Source organism: Buteo buteo, chromosome 2 (assembly GCF_964188355.1).
Source record: "Buteo buteo chromosome 2, bButBut1.hap1.1, whole genome shotgun sequence".
Taxonomy (NCBI): Eukaryota; Metazoa; Chordata; class Aves; order Accipitriformes; family Accipitridae; genus Buteo; species Buteo buteo.
Window position 1 is genome coordinate 65,891,328 of NC_134172.1, and position 18,369 is coordinate 65,909,696.

At 38.9% G+C, this 18,369-nt stretch overlaps 1 protein-coding gene across 3 annotated transcripts in view; it reads left to right on the forward strand.

The window, feature by feature from the left end:
• Window positions 1-18,369, forward strand: part of PTPRT (protein tyrosine phosphatase receptor type T) — a 488,778-nt gene that overhangs the window by 129,389 nt on the left and 341,020 nt on the right. For all 3 annotated transcript variants that reach the window (XM_075059108.1, XM_075059117.1, XM_075059124.1), the window contains exon 2: window positions 9,528-9,653. In XM_075059108.1, the coding sequence (XP_074915209.1) occupies window positions 9,528-9,653 (126 nt within the window). The remainder of the gene's footprint in view (window positions 1-9,527; window positions 9,654-18,369) is intronic.

Sequence of the window (18,369 nt, forward strand, 5' to 3'; positions counted from 1 at the left end):
GAAGGCCAACGGCATCCTGGCCTGTATCAGAAATAGTGTGGCCAGCAGGAGCAGGGAGGTGGTTGTTCCCCTGTACTGGGTACTGGTGAGGCCGCCCCTCGAGTCCTGTGTTCAGTTTTGGGCCCCTCACTACAGGAAAGACATTGAGGTGCTGGAGCGTGTCCAGAGAAGGGCAACCAAGTTGGTGAAGGGCCTGGAGCACAAGTCTTATGAAGAGCAGGTGAGGGAACTGGGGCTGTTTAGTGTAGAGAAGAGGCGGCTGAGGGGAGACCTTATTGCTCTCTCCAACTACCTGAAAGGAGGTTGTAGGGTGGTGGGTGCTGGTCTGTTCTGTCAGGTGGCTGGAGATAGGACGAGAGGAAATGGCCTCAGGTTGAGGTAAGGGAGATTTAGGTTAGATATTAGGAAAAAATTTCTTTACTGAGAGAGTTGTCAGATGTTGGAATAGGCTGTCCAGGGAAGTGGTTGAGTCACCATCCCTGGAGGTACTCAAAAAGCAAGTAGATGGGGTACTTCAGGACATGGTTTAGTGGGCACGGTTGACAGTTGGACTCGATGATCTTGAAGGTCTTTTCCAACCTAAATGATTCTATGATAAGACTTCAGTGCAATAGTTGATGTAGAATTTGGTGAAAATGCACCATAAATACAACGTTAGATAATTCTGTAAAGTACTCTGAATAATTATACCCAAGAATTTTTTATCTTGGAAGGAAAGAAAAGCAATGTTATCTTTTTTTCAGAAACAATGAATACCCACAAATAGTTTTTACTGATAAATATAGCTAAGCACATTTCAGCAAACATGGCTAATCATTTCAGATGGATTTTTGGAATACAGAACAGCATTATTTGGGGGAAAAAATTGGTCTTGTAACTTAAGAAACAAATTGGAGCAAAGCAAGGCTTATCTTATATTAAGACTACAAGAATAAAAGCAAGTGCTACAAATTTGCATTTTTAAAAAGGAATCTTCATTTCATCATACTATGACTAAAGCAGGAGCCTGTTTCAAGGTGGAAATCCACTAAACTAGTGAATTAAAAAGATTATTAGCTAGAATTATAAGAGAAGATGATGGGGAATATCTGTTTAAGAATAGTCTATGGTTTTGAAAACTTGTGTAAATTTTAAGTTTCCTTATATGGGGATAGGCAAGTCTTGAAAACTCTTCACATAAATCTTGGTATGTTTCAGCAGACTGAACTAAACTGAACTTGCAAAGTTAGGGTTCTTTGAAAAGGTGCAGTGTATTAACTGACTTTATAGCTTAAAAAAAAATAAATCCAATGAGATTATAGGTATGTATATACCTATGCTTAAATAAAGCAATAAAATGTTAATATTCAGCTATTGAAATAGTGACAGCTAAGGTGTCAGAAGCAAGAAGATATTCTTGGTATTAAATAAAGGACATGCATTCTGGCAAGTGAAGTTAGATGAGTCATCCTAGATTTGGTCGTATAAATTTAAACAAATGACATTTAGTGTTAGTTTTACTCCCAGGATACTTCAAAGCGATTTCTCTGATTCTTGGTGGATTATGAAGTACAGAATTAGTAGGGAATGTATGAGCTGGTCTAGGGCTCAAATTATGAGACATGTAGGCAAGCTTTTGCAAAAGGAAACCTATAATAATGAATTTAAGAATGAAAACTTAGCTTAACCTGACAATTTCAGGAAATACAGCTTAAATACATGTTCCATATATATCAGGATCCTAGCCACAATGTTTGTTTTCGGCAGAGTTGTTCCGTGGGATTAGGAAGATAACTGATAAGCTTTGTCACACCCTCTTGCGTATTTGGGACCAATAATTTCTGCAGAGAACTGCTGGAAGAAAAACTTCTTATTACTGGGAGGACACTTTGTCTTTATGTGTTTCACTAAACAATGCTAGACCTATTTGATCTGTCCCTTTCATAACATTAACCTGTGGTTATTGGTGAAGTTCATAATGAAAACAATAGATGATCTTTTTATGCAGTGTCAGCAATATTTTGATTATGGCAAGGTTTCTGTGCAATGATTATGCAACAATTAACTGTATTCATGCATGTGTTGTGTGTGTGCGTGCGTGGAAACTGTACTCATAAGCTGCTTCAAAGTGTGTGGAAATAGATGTGTGATGTTGAACCTGCAAAGATAGCAATTTGACACAGCGTACAAATTTGGACAAGACTTTCAAAAAATGTATACCCCATAGTATGACAGTCTTCCTTAATAAGTTGATAGCACTTGAAATCACTGTGATACAAAAAATTCCAATCTTCAGCCTACTTTTGGGACCATTACAGTTTCCAGTTGAAATGAAGAGCTTTTCTAAGCTGCATTCAGTTTTTTCAAGGATTAACTTGATTTAGGGAAAAAAACCAACCTCAAACCTATATATACATATTTTAATTTTAAAGTTAAGTGATTTTTCATTGCTGTAGTTAAAAACAAACACGTTTTCTGCACACACATACACCTCCCCACCCCTCCTGGTCTGAAAGGTCTGATTGCCAGGACAGAACATGCAAAAGGAATGAAATTTAGTCAAATCTAATAAGAATGATCCATACCTAAGCCAGGCAATTGTTACCAATATCTCAGAGGACTAGCACCTTCCAGAGTGTAGATAAAATCTTCTCTGCTTACATGTAAATCTAATAATACTACGTTAAAAGTAAGATGGAAAGAAAAGAAATGGAACTGTCCTGTGTCAGATGAATCATGCCTTGACAATGAGGACTGATATTTGCAGCAGAAACCAAATCACATACAGGAATGTGCTAGAGGCACTAGAGAAGTCACTGATGCTTACTTCTAAAACGAGAACATCTGGATACCTTGAGAGAAGCACTTTTGTGAGCACCAGAAGTAGAGAAGACTGGTTTTCAGTGGATTTGTGTTTCATGGTTGAGTGATTTACCTGAATTTATGCTAGGTCTAAGCTCAGTTCTTAAACAATTGGTGTCAGAAAAAGATGTTATGAATGTTTTACTTTTCAGTTTATACCTTATTACATACTGGGGAATCTATTCCTCAGTTTCTCCTGGTGTAGATCCTGGTGTAGATCCTCTGTTAACTAATGAGGCACAAAAGTTGATCGAAGCTTTCCCCGCAGTTTGAGGAGTTATAGCATCTTTCTCTCCCTTGTAGTGTCTGAGTTTAAATACACAGTGAACCTGTGGTGCTGTTTGACTCGGTAAAGATAACTCTTTTTCTCTTTGCTGAAACCTTTTCCTTGAAAATCTGGGAATATAGAATAAACAGTTGAGTAAAAAAATACAGTACTGATTGAAATTGGGCAGTTACAACAGCAGGTTGATAACATGATGGCAGAAGGATGATTTTCTGTCAAATGAGATACCCAGTTACCTTCGGCCCTTCTGAAGCTTCCCATCCTGTGCTGTGCAGATACCTAAGGCTGTACAAAACTCATTGCTTCTAGAGTGCTACAGTTGAAACTAATGACAAGTGTCCTTCTCCAATCCCTCCATACTTGTCCTCTTCGGCATGATGTCTGTTGAGAGCTGAGGCTGTTGGACAGTGCTCGTTAGAAATAGGTCTGGTCTGCAGAATTTGGATCTGCTTTCTTGTTGAGCTTAGCATTTTGGGTTGCTTCTACGCATGCTTCTGGTGTCTTCTGTCTTAATCTTTCTGGAAGGAGTAGAAAGCGCATAAAGAACTAACTACTCTTCCTGGGTGAGGAAATCTCAACATCCCTTGATTTATCCCATCTTAAATGAAGCAACTCAGCACAAGCTTTATATGCACATTTTTATTCTCCTCTCTTCCCACCTCCGTAAGAATGCGTAATAACATTTCTCAAGGATACTATGTGAAGTCTACAGTCTGAAAAGTAAGTTCTAAATGGATTTTTATACAATAAATCCCACAATAGAAGTTATTCTAATGAGCCAAATGCGTCTCTTACAACCCTTGTAAACAAGAATGTCTTTGGAAGAGATGAGAATGAGTGACCAGAAACAACAGTGTTTTAATTTCTGGAGTTTTATAGTTCATAAGTAATACCTCTTTTTAATTTTTTTTTTTTTTTTTTAAATAAATAAGGGACAAAGCTAACTATTAGGTGACCTAGAAGAAATGCCTGGAGTGGGACAAACAAGCCTAATGTTCTTGTTGTCTCTACCCCCTCCCCACCTTGGGAATGCTGTAAATGCTTGATCAAATTATGTCTGCTACTGTGATGTTTTCCATGTGTATTTAGAAACACAGGATAACTGACAAGGTTTCTCACATCAGTATGTTTCTTTATCCCTTTTTAGAAGTATCGTGGGTTTTTTTTAGCTGGTGAGGCCGTGAGAGTTTGACATTGGATGACTTTATAAAACATTCTACTAATTGGATTTGTTCAAATAAATAAATCAAACACTAATTGGAATGTGCCCTGCCATTATTTTTGCTTACTGAATTAGATATAATGGCGTGAAGTTCTTTTTATCATATTTGTGCACTTATTTAAACACCCCCCTGGCGCACACTTCTGCAAATTCAATTATATATTCAAAGGAGGCATTCAATTTATGCAAGGCTGGTTTACATTTAATCCAGGGGCAAGTCTCAGTAACTGATGATAGGTCTGCTCAAGATTAATTAGCATCACTCAGATGAGCAGTGGCATTGTTACAAGCCTGCAGTGTAAAACAAGGGATATGTTATCCTTCCTATGTGAGCCATTATTTGCTTCAATATGACCCTTTTCAGGAAGGGAAAAGCTGCTTTTTTGTTTGGGTTTCATTTTTTGAAAAGGGGTCAATACCACCTGTGTTAATAACAATATCAAAGTAATCTCCACTTCCTTTTCTTTTGCCCCACTTAGCAACTGCATCTGTCACTGTTTAATTTTCAGCCAACCAGGGGAAAGACTCCAAGATCCCAGTTTGCTTCCTAAAAATCCTCATTCTTGTTAACAATTTACAAAGATGTAGAACCCTATTTTGGTGAATGTGTAAATGTTTTCATTTTCCTCAAACAGGTTTGTGATATTGTGGCTAAAACTATAATGTGCAAACCTGGTCTCTAAATTCATTGAGCAGTATCTTTTTCTTTTAATTTGAGGATACTTTTTTTGTGCTAATGAATATCTCTGTTCTGCTATCAAACAGTTATGTTTCAGCAATGGGTGATTTTGTATTAGGATGGATCTAACCTTCCCCACTCCCCCCCACCCCCTTATGTTTCAACATATTTAAGTGTAGCTCACATTTAGGTATCCACATAGGTAACATCTTAGGAAATGCTGAATATTAAGCTTATCTGACAACAATGAAAATAACTGCTCATTTTAGCCTGTCAGCCCACTTACTATCCCTACTTAAGTGTACACTTAAAATCTATTAATAAATTTTTAGTTTAAACTGAAATTCATTAGTGGGAACTAATTGAATTTCTAAGGATCGTGCAGCTAGGTGCTTGTGTAACAAAGTGGATCACTCGATCCCATTAGGTGAGCATGAGGCACACCTGTACAAGTGCAATCGGACATCAAATGCACCTTTGTTTTGTGTTTCCTCGCTAGGCTGCTTAGGAGCCTATTGTCCTGAACGCACACTTGAACATAAGAGCACTTTCATCTCCTGGGTCAACAATATTCCACGGAAAAGGTATTACGCCACACTTTTCCTCAAAGTCTTCTTCCTCATCCCATTTTACCCTCCTTCAACAGGGAGTAGAACTTGTAGGGTGTGCTCTGTTTGGCAGGGCCCACCTGGGGACCCCTTACTGTGGTGAGTTCCTGGGGTTCCCTGGTCTGGCACGCTGCCCTTGCTAAGGCTGTGGGCCTGAAAGATGGACGGAGCCCACTTGGTTTGTCTGGGTGGTGGCGAAGCTGTTGCTGAGGTGGATCTGAGTGTGGAAATGCGGTAATGGTGCTGCAGAGCATCCCTCAGCCTGTCTGGCTCCTCTTCCAGGAGAGGGTAAGGGAAATACAGCCTGACTCACCCCTGAGGCTGGGATTGCCTTTAGAAGCGGATGTTTTTGTTTTCAAGAGCTGTGTTTGTGCTCCGTGTCCATGTGTTGGCAGCAGGGGGGCTGGAGGGGCGGCCTCTGAGGAGAGGCCAGGGCTGCCCCGCATGGGACAGGGCTGGCTCCGGCTGCTTCCTCAAAGGCCGTAGTGCTGGAGGCGGCTGAGCCCCTCAGCAATGGTGGTGGCACCTCTGGGAAATGTGTTTAAGAAAGAGCAAAACGCCAGGAAGCGGGGGAGAGGAATTGTGTGAGAAGCCATCCTGCAAAAGACCGGGGTCAGTGAAGGAGGATGAATGTGGTGAGTCTTGAATTCCTGAGGTGAAGTTGGGTGGAAATATTACAGCTGCTTTTCTGAATGTGGCTGCCTGTAACTGAAGCTGTAATGTCACGTCCGCCATGTTCTGCAAAAAAGATAGGTCTAACACTACCTATGATGTACCTGTTTGGCAGATATGAACACAAGCCACTGTGACTGTTAGAATAACTCCAAAATCTGCAATATTCTGGTGTTGTGATTCTTTCCTTCCACTTTCTAAAGTTTCTTCCCTGTTTCATGATACGTGTACTGTAATAGTGTGAACAGAGGAGTTCCTGACTTTTTAGCTCACAAACTGACATGGCTCTGGGTCCCAGCTGAGTCTTTAGTTCACTTTTAATTCTGCTCTCTTTTGACACACTATAGCAAGAAGCAGATGGAGACTTCCTTCCTCTTGGTACCTGAGATTCATGCAGCCAGCCTGCCTGTCTGAGCCCTTAGAATTGACTCCAGTTTTTTCTCCTTGTTCTCATTTCCTGCAAATTTACCTCTCCAAATTCCAATTCTGTTGCTTCTAGTAAATTAATCCTTCTGGCTTATTGCCCTGTCACTCTGTGTTTGGAGGTTTCTCCACTAGACTTTTTGTTCTTTAAAATGTAGGTGTCTTGCTGCTACTTTTAAGGCTCTCCATGGTTTATCCTTTCCTTTCTTATCTAATTGTACTACAAGGTTAGCTTTGACTTTCAGAGAAGGTGCTTTAAAGCTTCCTCAAGTGTTGTCTCTTATCAGTGGAAACTCCCAGTTAATTTCCAGAAGTTCTCACTGTATCCCCTTTTCAGGTTCTCCTCCAACTTTACCTACTTCAGCATGTATTAAATGACCTGTTTAGCTGATTACACCAAGATATTGACAATTACATTCCCTGTTAAATGAGGACTGCTACCCCATACTTTGCTACTATCGCTTGTTTTGCTTCTGGGACTTTGTAGCAGCACCTGTGCAATTTTCTCTGTGTACACAAGGCCTTGTACAACTGTCTGGCTTGATCAGAGAATTTGTTTACAATCCCTTCAAAGTAATAGCTCAGAGACAGCACTGTTACTGTGTGCTGCAGTATGCTTAGCACAGGTTGTGTGGAAATGGTGGATGTCTGAAGTTGTGCTATTAAAGTGAATCTATCAAAATTTGAATGCCCTGCTTGGATACTGAGAGCAGAGTATTTGATATTGTCTCTCATACCTGCTTGCTGTGAAAAAGGTGACTTTCAGTTGCATTACATGCTCCCACACAATCCAGAAAACCTTTATTTTCCCTTAGACATTTTAATGAGCATGTTTAATAAGTTAAATTTGAACTTTTTCACCTAAATTAAATAAAAAAAAAATAGGGAAACAGTTTAAATGTAATCCTGCTCATTTTGACAGCTGGGAAAGCTTCAGAAGTACAGTAAATTTAAAACAAGGATTATTAAAATATTGTAAAATAATGATACTTCAGAAATATTTACAGAGACTCCACTGAACAGACAGGCAAGCTTGCAAGGGTCATAAAATCTGCTATAGTCAGATCTGCTATAGTCAGATCTATTTATAAGGAAAATATACGATATTTCAAATTAAATGGTTATTTTTTTAGGACAGGCTTGATCTTTAAACTTTTCTTTAGCAACAGAGTCTTTTGGGATGTCAGGTACTCTACCCAACAAATCCTTCTAGTATACACTTAGATAGAAATAATATGTGAAGTTTTGTAGGACAAGTTAGAAAAACAGTTGCAGTTGGAGTGCATATGAAGTCCTTTAACAGAATGAGGATTTAATAAATATTAATCACATGGTATACGTTTGTGTTTGTCATTTATGAGGAGGTCCACAGGAACTGAGACAAGTTTGGGCTTTCTTGGGAGCTAGAGAATAGAAAATACAGGTGAAAACTAAAGAAAGCCTCAATGTCCCCAGTGTTGGATAATCCTTATTGCAAAGGGGCCACAGATCACTCACGTACCAGCTATTTAGTGTGTGTGTGTAGGCAACAGTAGCCTGTGGGAAGGAGTAAAGAGTCAGGAACATCTCTGTGCATATAACTGTGGTTAGTGTCAAGAGCAATTGGCAGTTTGGCTGGCAGAGCAAGTTAGTGTTGCCTTAAGCATTGCTCAGTTCTTGCAGCTCTGAAGTATTAGATGTGTCCAGTTGACATTAGAAGACTAGTATCTGCAGAGAAAAATTATCTTTGCTTTCCTAAGAGAGAAAACTAAAGCAGTACAGAGACACTGTTTGCATGATTAAGGTCTAAACTCAAGGGCCCAGGCTGCCTAATCTAATGGATCTAGTACTGAAATATGTTTGGCAAACTAAGTTGGGTGGACATGAAGAGGAATGTGCCTGAGGTAATGTATGGAATACCAGTGTAGGAATATCCTACCAGGGAATAAACTAGCTTGATTTGCCTGTGTGACACAAGTTTCGAAGATCTGTGTTGGAATACAAAATTTCATTCCACTGTTCATGGATTTCCCCTGATTCACAACGTTCAGGCAGCTGCCAGGTTGTTATTTATGACAGTTAACTGCTTCCAAGTATTTCAGGAATTGCAGTAGGAAAGATCACTTAGTCAACAGTCTGGAAGGTGTGAATGCTAGTTGCCATCTACTTCTTGTTATTCTTATGTTGCTGTGAAACTAGAGGGTTGCACTCAAAAGAATTGACTCGAAAGACCTTGAGGAATTGTCATTTGCCACACAGAGCTTCATGTTGTTATGAGATGGTTAAAAGGAAGGTTGCCCTTTCTGTAGGTGTAACCCAGCCTTGCGTAATTCAAGGCTTAAAAGTGAAAAGAAGTGAGGATTCACTGCAGGAACAGTGATGCTGTGCTTTTTTACAATTTGCATTTCTTCTTTCTCTCTCTCTCTCTCTTTTTTTTTTTTTTAATATCTGACTTGGAGGTTTATGTAATTAAGTATCAGTTACTGGGACCCAAATGCAAATATTCCTGCACGTGTGCATCATGTGCAATTGGTCTTGAAAATGTAAAGACAGTAGGTTGAAATAAAGGGAACTTATCTAAAAAACAGTAGCATGGAGGGAAGAAAACAAAGGCTTCAATGGATATAAAGTGTGGAAAGTACAAAAATATTTTCTGGATACCTTCTCTGCTGCCTGAAGTCTAATATGCAGGAAATTAATGTTGTTTTTCCTTTTTTTTCCTCTGTAAACTTGGGTACAAAATATTCAAATAAATGACCTATCACAAAGAGATATATATAATTAATACAGAAATTTATTAATTTTTCTTGTTTTTAGGTGGTTGCTCATTTGATGAGCACTACAGTAATTGTGGTTATAGTGTTGCCTTGGGAACCAATGGATTTACCTGGGAGCAGATCAATACCTGGGAAAAGCCAACAATGGATCCTGCTGTCCCAACTGGTAAGTAAGAAGCCTCAACAACAGTGGGGAGATACTATTCTTTGAGAGAATCAGCTGTTAGCCCTCCATGAGTGTGTACTGGGTCTGGGTACCCACAACAATAGAGGTAGAATTTTATTCAGTGACAGAAAGATGACTTTTTTGTTCAAAATAACCTGACAACAGAATTCATAAACATGAGATGGCTTTTTACAATATTCGCCATTTGCTATCCTTGCTGAATCATTTTACACTCCTTATTCCTACTTTATTCTTGCATTTAAGAGAGAGGAAATGTTTCAGATATAATAGTCTAAGGTTTGGCCAGCTTTTTGCATGTTTCAGGATCAGAATGGTGTCTTATCTGGGGAGATGCATGTTTGAGAGGCCAGAAAAAGTAAAGCTTTGTAATGTCTGGGAATATCAGACCTTCCAGTCACCATTTGGCTCTTAACTGACTGTTTTAAAATCTAATTCTGAGAAAGAAAAGAAAATTCCTAAAGAATTAACTGTAGTAGATAGTGCTTGATTAGGCTGGTTTTCAGACAGTGAAATTTCCATATGCAAGAAAAACATTTCCAACAGAGAGAGTTACCAGAATATCTAGTTTGCTAACTTATTTTGAGAACATCCAATAATAGTATAGTCTTTCATGTGATACTTGGAATATTCTCTGAAGAGCTCACAGTAATAGTAATTTCTAATAGTTTTATCTCTCATTGGAAGTTACCATTAAGCTGGGTGTATATGGGAATAAGTTCTCTAGCCTTAATAAAAGTCCTGTGGAATGTTTTGTTCATATTCAAAAAGAACTTGTTTTAAGAAAGCACACCAAAATTTTCTAAAAATCATGGTTTATCTGTTCCTTGCCACCTAAAATAGCAGTGCAAGCCCCTTTAATGGACACAATGGCAAACAGACTTGACCAGCCAGTTAAGACTGTGATTTCAGTCCTAAGAAAGAAGTATTTGTTCTGGTTAGTGCATTGCACTCTGAGAAGCATGAGCTACATGGCAGAACCAGAACATAATGTTGTTCAAGAGGTATTCTTATGCCTGTAATTATTGGGGTAAGAGACTTGTAATTGCTAGCTGCCTGTTAAGTATACCACGTAGAGCTGATATAATAGCTCCCTGCCATAGCCATTGATAGACAGCCCAGTCTTCATCCCTGTATGCTTGTTGTCAGTAAAAAACAAGCTCACAAGATACCAGGCTAGCTGTGGTTTCTCCATCACAAAAGGTTAGTTAAGTTGTGGGTTTTTTTTTTTTTTTATTATTGGAAATTGTTTGGAACAGGATCTTTCAAAGTCTGTAACACCTAGTACCACTTGATTTGGCTGTGGCATCCACAAAGAAGTTAACTGTGAAAGTTGCATTTTTCTGGTCTTGTCTGTAAGAATGTATTTTATCATCCTGGATGTTGCTGCTTTTTTAACGATGGCAATTTTATCTCCATGGTTCATCAGCTTCTACCCTGTTGTGTCCTATTCCCTGTCCCTGGTAAAGACCTATCTAGTGACATATGACAGATCTTTGAATTGACTGATCCCAGAGCGACTTGAAGGAATAGGAACATACACAGTTTTCGTGCAATTTGGAAAGCAAGGAATAAATGGGAGGGCTTACATGACTCGGACTGGATGAGTTCAATACTTTGTCAACTCTAAACATTAAGGTAAACCTATCTTCCTGGTCTCCATATGAGTCATCTGAAGTACACTGGAACCATGGAGAAATCAGTAGACAAACAACAGGCTGGAATAGCATGGTAAAAAACAGAAACAAACCCACCGCCAAAAAAAACCAAAACCAAAACCAACCCCCAAACACTACAATGTAATTTTTAACAAGGCTTTCAGAATTATTTCTGCTAAAACTTAATAAATAGAGGTGTGTGTTTTCCCCCCTAGTACCTCATTCCATGATATTTAGTAGCACCAATAACTATACAAAGATGTCAGAGCTGCTACAAACTTAATAAAGGTTAGACATCAAATAAGAAATACAGAAAGCGTTATTGTAGAGAGATGCAAAGGTAAAGCTGCCATCAACTTGGAACTTGCTGATAAATATTATCTAAAGAAATTTTAAGGAGCATAAGGGGAAATGACTCAGTTCCTCATGTTACTAATTGATGACTTAGGACTTTTCACACAGAACAAAAGGCGAAATCAGTAGGTAGAAAAAGAAGATTGACCACAGCAAATGTGTACAGAAGGTTCTAGTAAAAAAGCATGTTTTCAAGGTCTGTCCAAATCATGCTAACCTTGAAGTAAATTATAGTGGTCAATTAGACTCCCCAAAGCTAGCGGAGACGTTCAGAGCTATTATTGGGAGTCTGTATTGCTGGGATAGAATCCTAATGCATGTTGTTTGTATTGGTTACTCATTGAAAATCTGTTTTGTGAGAAGAAAAGATGTTTACTTAAAATTCATCTAGTGGCAAAACCAGGCAAATAAACTGATGAACAGCACATTCCACTTCTACAAGCAGGGACATCTTTAAAACCAGAGTACGAGAACATTTGGTGATTGACTTTCCATTCTATTTAATTTCTCCACAGCAGCTGAAAGCAGCAGGATGTAAATCCATTGAGCTGCAGGGTGTAAGAGGTGGTAACAAAGAGGTGTTCGTGGAATCAGCATCTTCTGGTGGCCAGCCATAGCTAGGAAAGCTCCTTGGCATGAAGAGTGGTGACAGGACTGCATAGGGTTCTGAGAACACAAGCAGTAATGTAGATTTTCTTTATCAGGATGGTATTGTAGATACTACATTATTTTTGTAGCTGAAAATAGATTAAAATACTATATTGTGGAAATGGTAAAAACAAAAGGTGAGCAGGTATTAGGTTGGTTCAATGATACTAAGTAAGTCTGGAGCGCAGCTTGCTGGGAGATGTTGGCAAAACCATGGCCTGCTCCCACCCTGGTCAACCAGCCTACATTAACATTGCTGTCAGAGCTGTTTTCTTCTGTAAAATGTTATTGGTTTTCATAGGTACCAGCAGGTCCCTTTGAATTCACCAAGCCACAGAATTCTGTCCTCCTGAATACTAATGATAATATCTAGCACTTTTTACAGTACTTCTCATCATCAGATCTCAGAGTGCTCTTCAAAGGAGGTCAGTACCATGAATGAGAGCCTGAGTCTATAGTGCTGTGTAATTCTCTGCTGACACACTGTTGCAAAGCTCTCCGCCCAAGGACGACTTTCTGTTCTTTATTTTTTGAGTTAAAATGTCAAAAAAAGGGGGGGGGGGCAATTAAACTGCTCCATTAGCAATGTAGAAGTTTGTAGGCAATTTGTTTTACTCCACTGCTAAAAATTAAACTGTTTTCCATGAATTCTATGATTAATTCCTTAGGGCTGGAAACAGTGTTAATTGGGGAATTAAGAACCAGATGTTTATTGTTCTGAATAAGAGTTTCAAAAATGTGAAAGAAATGAATTGTAGGTATCGAATCCCCAGACTTTGGTGGGACTCTCATTCCACCTCCTTGCATAATAGCAGGAGCAATTATAATAAAATACTCTTTAACAGATGTGTATTTACTTAAGCCTGAATACTCTCAGTGATGAGTATTCTACAGCCTTTGGGCTGCTTGTTCCACTCTTTGAGTTATAAAGGTTCTCAGACCTTCATTTTCCTTTTTATGGCTTCATATCATTTTTTGTTCCATCTTTGACTAGAGAGAATAATCAGTTGTTGCTCTCTTTTATAACCTCTTTTGTATAGTTGCATGTAGTTAAGTGTTTGTTTTGTAGAACGAAACATGACCCAGTCCTTTTAACCTTTCTTAATTCAGTGTCTCGTTTCCTTCCATCTACTCCTATTCCTTCAATCATTGCTTTCTTAGCTTTTTGGGGTATTTGCCTAAAGCTGTGTTACTGTCGTGGTTTAACCCCAGCCAGCAACTAAGCACCACGCAGCCGCTCACTCACTCCCCCCCCACCCAGTGGGATGGGGGAGAAAATCAGGAAAAGAAGTAAAACTCCTGGGTTGAGATAAGAACGGTTTAATAGAACAGAAAAGAAGAAACTAATAATGATAATGATAACACTAATAAAATGACAGCAGTAGTAATAAAAGGATTGAAATGTACAAATGATGTGCAGGGCAATTGCTCACCACCCGCCGACCAACACCCAGCCAGTCCCCGAGCGGCGAAAATCCCTGCCCCCCCCCCCCCTTCCCAGTTCCTAACTAGATGGGACGTCACATGGTATGGAATACACTGTTGGCCAGTTTGGGTCAGGTGCCCTGGCTGGGCATGAGAAGCTGAAAAATCCTTGACTATAGTCTAAACACTACTGAGCAACAACTGAAAACATCAGTGTTATCAGCATTCTTCACATACTGAACTCAAAACATAGCACTGTACCAGCTACTAGGAAGACAGTTAATTCTATCCCAGCTGAAACCAGGACAGTTACCAAGCAGGGATTCAATACTCTGCATGATAGTGCTGGAGGGACACAAGACTTTAATTCTGTTACTGAAGTTCAAAGTACAGCAAATAGATTTCTCCTGCTCTTTTTTCCATCTTGCAGTTTTCATTACTATTTTTCTGAAATATTCAGTCTTTATGTGCTGGTATTAGATGATGTGAGATGGACATGACCCTTTAGTTGGTGTTGTATCACAGAAGTTATTTCCTTGGTGGTAAAGTAGGGCCTGAGCTTTTCCGTATTTTTGAGGCAGATACATGTTTAGTACAATCATGGGAATGTGTTGTGTTTAAACTAGCCAGGCAAAAGTACTGGCCTTATTTTTCATGTTACACCATTGCAGTATTCCAAGGACCCTGGACCTGCCTGCTCTTGCAGCAGTTGCAAGAATATTAATATTGCAAGTATTCAATATTTGCATGTTCAAAATATTTTACCATTATTTGCTAACTAACTCTAGTGGAGACTTAACTAGGGCTGACTGGACTGAAGTAATTGCTTTAATTGTATTAAATACAATTCTACTCTGAATACAAAGCCATCATGCCATGTGCATTTCTACAGCAGCATTCCTTGGCGTTAGATTTAGTGTTAATCTCAAATTTGCTTTTCTAAAGTTTCCCTGTTCCAAGTTAGCAGATAAGCAATCAGCACATAGAGGCTGATGATCTGGCCCCATCTGCCTGACTGCTCACTTCCCTTCATGTATATAAACTGGCACTGAGTGTAAGTGCTACTTTACTTGTGTGTATGTATGTGTATATATACATAGATATGTATCTATATGCATGCTCCATATCACTGCCGTTTCTTGCTGAATTGCTTTCTAAGTAGACATCCTGTTTGTCTAGGAAACAGAAGTTTAGATATTATGAATTTAGGGATGAGCAAAATGTTTGGAACACATTATAGTATTTAGAAAGAGAGAGAGAGAATTAGAGCTACAACTCTCGTATATTACTTAGCAAGTGCAAATTGCCTCACTTTGCTTATTCCAGAGTCCACAAATTTTCTGCAAAGAGAAGCAGGACCTGTTATCAACCAAAGGTATTTTTGTGGTAGAAATAGATGCATTTTTATCTTTTGAAGAGCCAAACTTGCTTGCAGTGTTTAATTCATGGTTTGGAAGATGCAAAATAGTTGTGGAAAATGCCACTGATACATGGTTTTAAGGATTTTGTGTGTGTAGTTCTGTAAAACTTATCAAGTAGCAGACAACTAGTGTTGCACCAGTGCCACATGTGCACACGGTGTCTTTATGCTTCTTGGGTTTACAGTTGAGCTAAAGGATTCAAACTGTTCTATGGTTCTTCAGAAGACTATGGCAGGTTAGTACCAAATGGCTGCTAACTACACCATTAACGTTTATGGCAGTTGCAGCACTGACAGGTCTGGTTCCCCCTTCAGAGATGTAGTCAGCATTTCCTCTAGAGTTTTCCCTCCTGAACTTGGAGGAGTCATCTGTGCTGAATCCTCTTAATGGTGGACATTTTGAGATAATAATTGGCAAGGTTAAGGCACAAATGGGTTCTGAGTGCTTTCTTCTGTGAGTCTGCTTTGCGTCGCCCAATGAAGTGAACACAGCTCCAGAGTTGTTTAGTGTGTGCAGCTCATCACTTCCCTTGAATTCATTGCACCACTTCACTGAGGATTTGTAGCAGAATTTCTTTCTTTTCTCTTGCAGCAGAGATAAGGGATGGGGACTCTTCCCACATCTAATTGGGTGTGTTCTTTTGTTCCAGTAACTGGAGGGCTCTCTGAGCTTCTCACTGAAAGAACAGAAGGGTTATCATCATTAGTGTTGCTTCGTGAACTACTCATTTAGCAGGCGAACATCATAGACATGATGTATATATGAATACCAGATGGCTAAAATCTACTTGGACTCCACTGAACTGAGTGAAGTTTTGTGTTAGTCTAATAGGCCAACTGCTTTCCTATGTCACCTTCCTCTTTTGTTGAGTGGCACCATGGAGTTACAGTGTGAATGAATAATTATGAAACAGCTTTCCTTGAGGAAGGTGATAACTGTCCATTTATGCCCACATTGAAAATGGGTAGGCACCTTTAATTTCATTCAGGACATTACTGATACAAGGTTAGTGTTAACCTCTACAAAGAACAGAGAACCTCTGTGCATACGTCAGACATTTGTCTCTTTTTTTTTTTTTTTTCCTTTCTTCAGGAGAGAATGAAAGCCAACAGGAGTTAGACTCAACATTTGTAAATTTGAAAGGCGATGCAATAAAATTAACATTTTCCTGTGTCTTGAGTGTATTAATTCTTGCTTACAAGAAAATACACAAACTTGTTAAAGGAATAAATTAAGATTCAACTGTGTATATGATGAATCATGATCCAATTTTGTCTGAGAGGGAGAAAGAAATTTGGCTCAGCTGTCTGTATATTGTTTTTCTCCAAAAAATATTTTTTGCAGGGGAAATTACTAAGAATGAGTCAAATATATTTCTCCCCACTCCTTCACTTCCATACAAGTAAATAGATTAGTCTGGGGCTGGGTAATGAACTCAAAGTCATTTCTCAGCTTTTAAGGTCTAAGCAGAAAGGGATCTCTGGAGGCTTTCCCCAGTGCATTTTTATTTTGCTGTTTACTATGCAGCTTCATGTCTGTGTTTTGGGGTTCTTTTTTATAGTTGCAGTTGTAAATAGTTCTTCTCCATTGCCAGAATTTCATCCCTATTTTATGCTAAGCTGAGTTTTGGGGGTTGATTGCTTAGTTTCCTGGATTTATTTTAGTGGATGTGCATGAGAATGTTTAAACTATCAGGAAAGTGTACTGTTTTGGCCTATTTATGAACATAGCTTTGGGAGGAATGTAACCTTGCAAGCAACTAAAGGGAACTCTTTCTTGCACTATGGCCTTTAATTGCTCTATCTTACTCTATCCAGTATGACCCCCAAAAGCCATTACTATAACTGATTCTGTAAAGGCTACTCAAAACCCAGCATTAGCGTTTAGCTGTCCCTCAGAGGAATGTATTGTCACCCGTATTTTTTTACTACCTCGTATCAGGTCTGGGTTGTCAGTAACTAAATCGTACCTGCATTAGTACACAATTTTGCATCTTCAGGCAGGGAAAGCCAGCAATGAAGACCATAAGCAATTGCTTCTTTTGCACAGAACTGTTTTTAGAAAGGTAACAAGTTAAAGAAATTAGTCTTAAGAGAAATTCTTACCAAATATTTGCTTTCTGTCTTGTGTTCCTGTGTTCTAACACCAAGTAGTACCTTTCTTTTGCAATTAGGCATACTAGTTTTAGATGGAATAGAAATAGTGAGGGACTATTTGACCTAAGTACGTGTGAAATTGCAGACCTGTAAATTAAGAATATCACACTTAAAAGCTAAGTAGCTAGCTAGCTATTCCATGATGTAAGATTGAAGAGGAGTTGATTTAATGACGAACATTTACCCCTCTAGAGACCTTCTGCTGAAGGAAAATTACATCTCAGTTTTTAATACTTTGTCATTCATATTGTAAACGTGAGATAGAATTTCTCCTTATGTGCCATCAAGAGAGGTCAGCAGAAGCATACTTCCACTTAGATGTAGATGGTACTTTGGTACTGAAATCAAGCTTAGCACGGATGTGTATGTAGCCTTCCCTGAACAGACATGGTATAAAGAAATGTTATCAAAGGAATCTGAAAGAATGACTTCTAGGAAGGCCTTTTAATGACCCTGAAGGGATTGCTGTCTGTAGGGAATACGTGTAGTTACTGCACCTTGGTGTGTTAAATGGTACATTTGAACTGTTGTCAGTCTATTTCTGATCCTTTTCTGTCAGAAACAGAGCTGTTTGTGAATGTCAGGACCTTTCCATTATCACCATTAGTGAGACCATGACACTTTTAAAGCACTGCCGTAACATCATTCAGCATCATGCTAGGAGGAAGGACAAGAAAGTCATTGTTGCACGTGTTTTTCCTCCATGGTTTCAGTACTGAAGCATATTAATTTTTCTCAGCACCTGTTGGCTCTAGCAGGAACTGATGCCTTTCAGCATCTTAGCACACAGTCTGTGTTTTTCATAATCTATTATTCTGAGCTCTGTTAGGATATGCTGTCCAGATGCCAAGTGTGTTAAAACTGTTTTTTGTTTGAGCACCAAGTTAGGGAATTGTATAGCCACACCAATGGAAAAACATTTCTCATGAAAAAATTTAAAGCTTCAAGAATTGGTGAATAGAAGGAAGAGAGGTTTCTTCCAAGTAGATGAAATCTAGTTTAAATTCTGTTGAAATAAATACAGTTGCATTGAAAT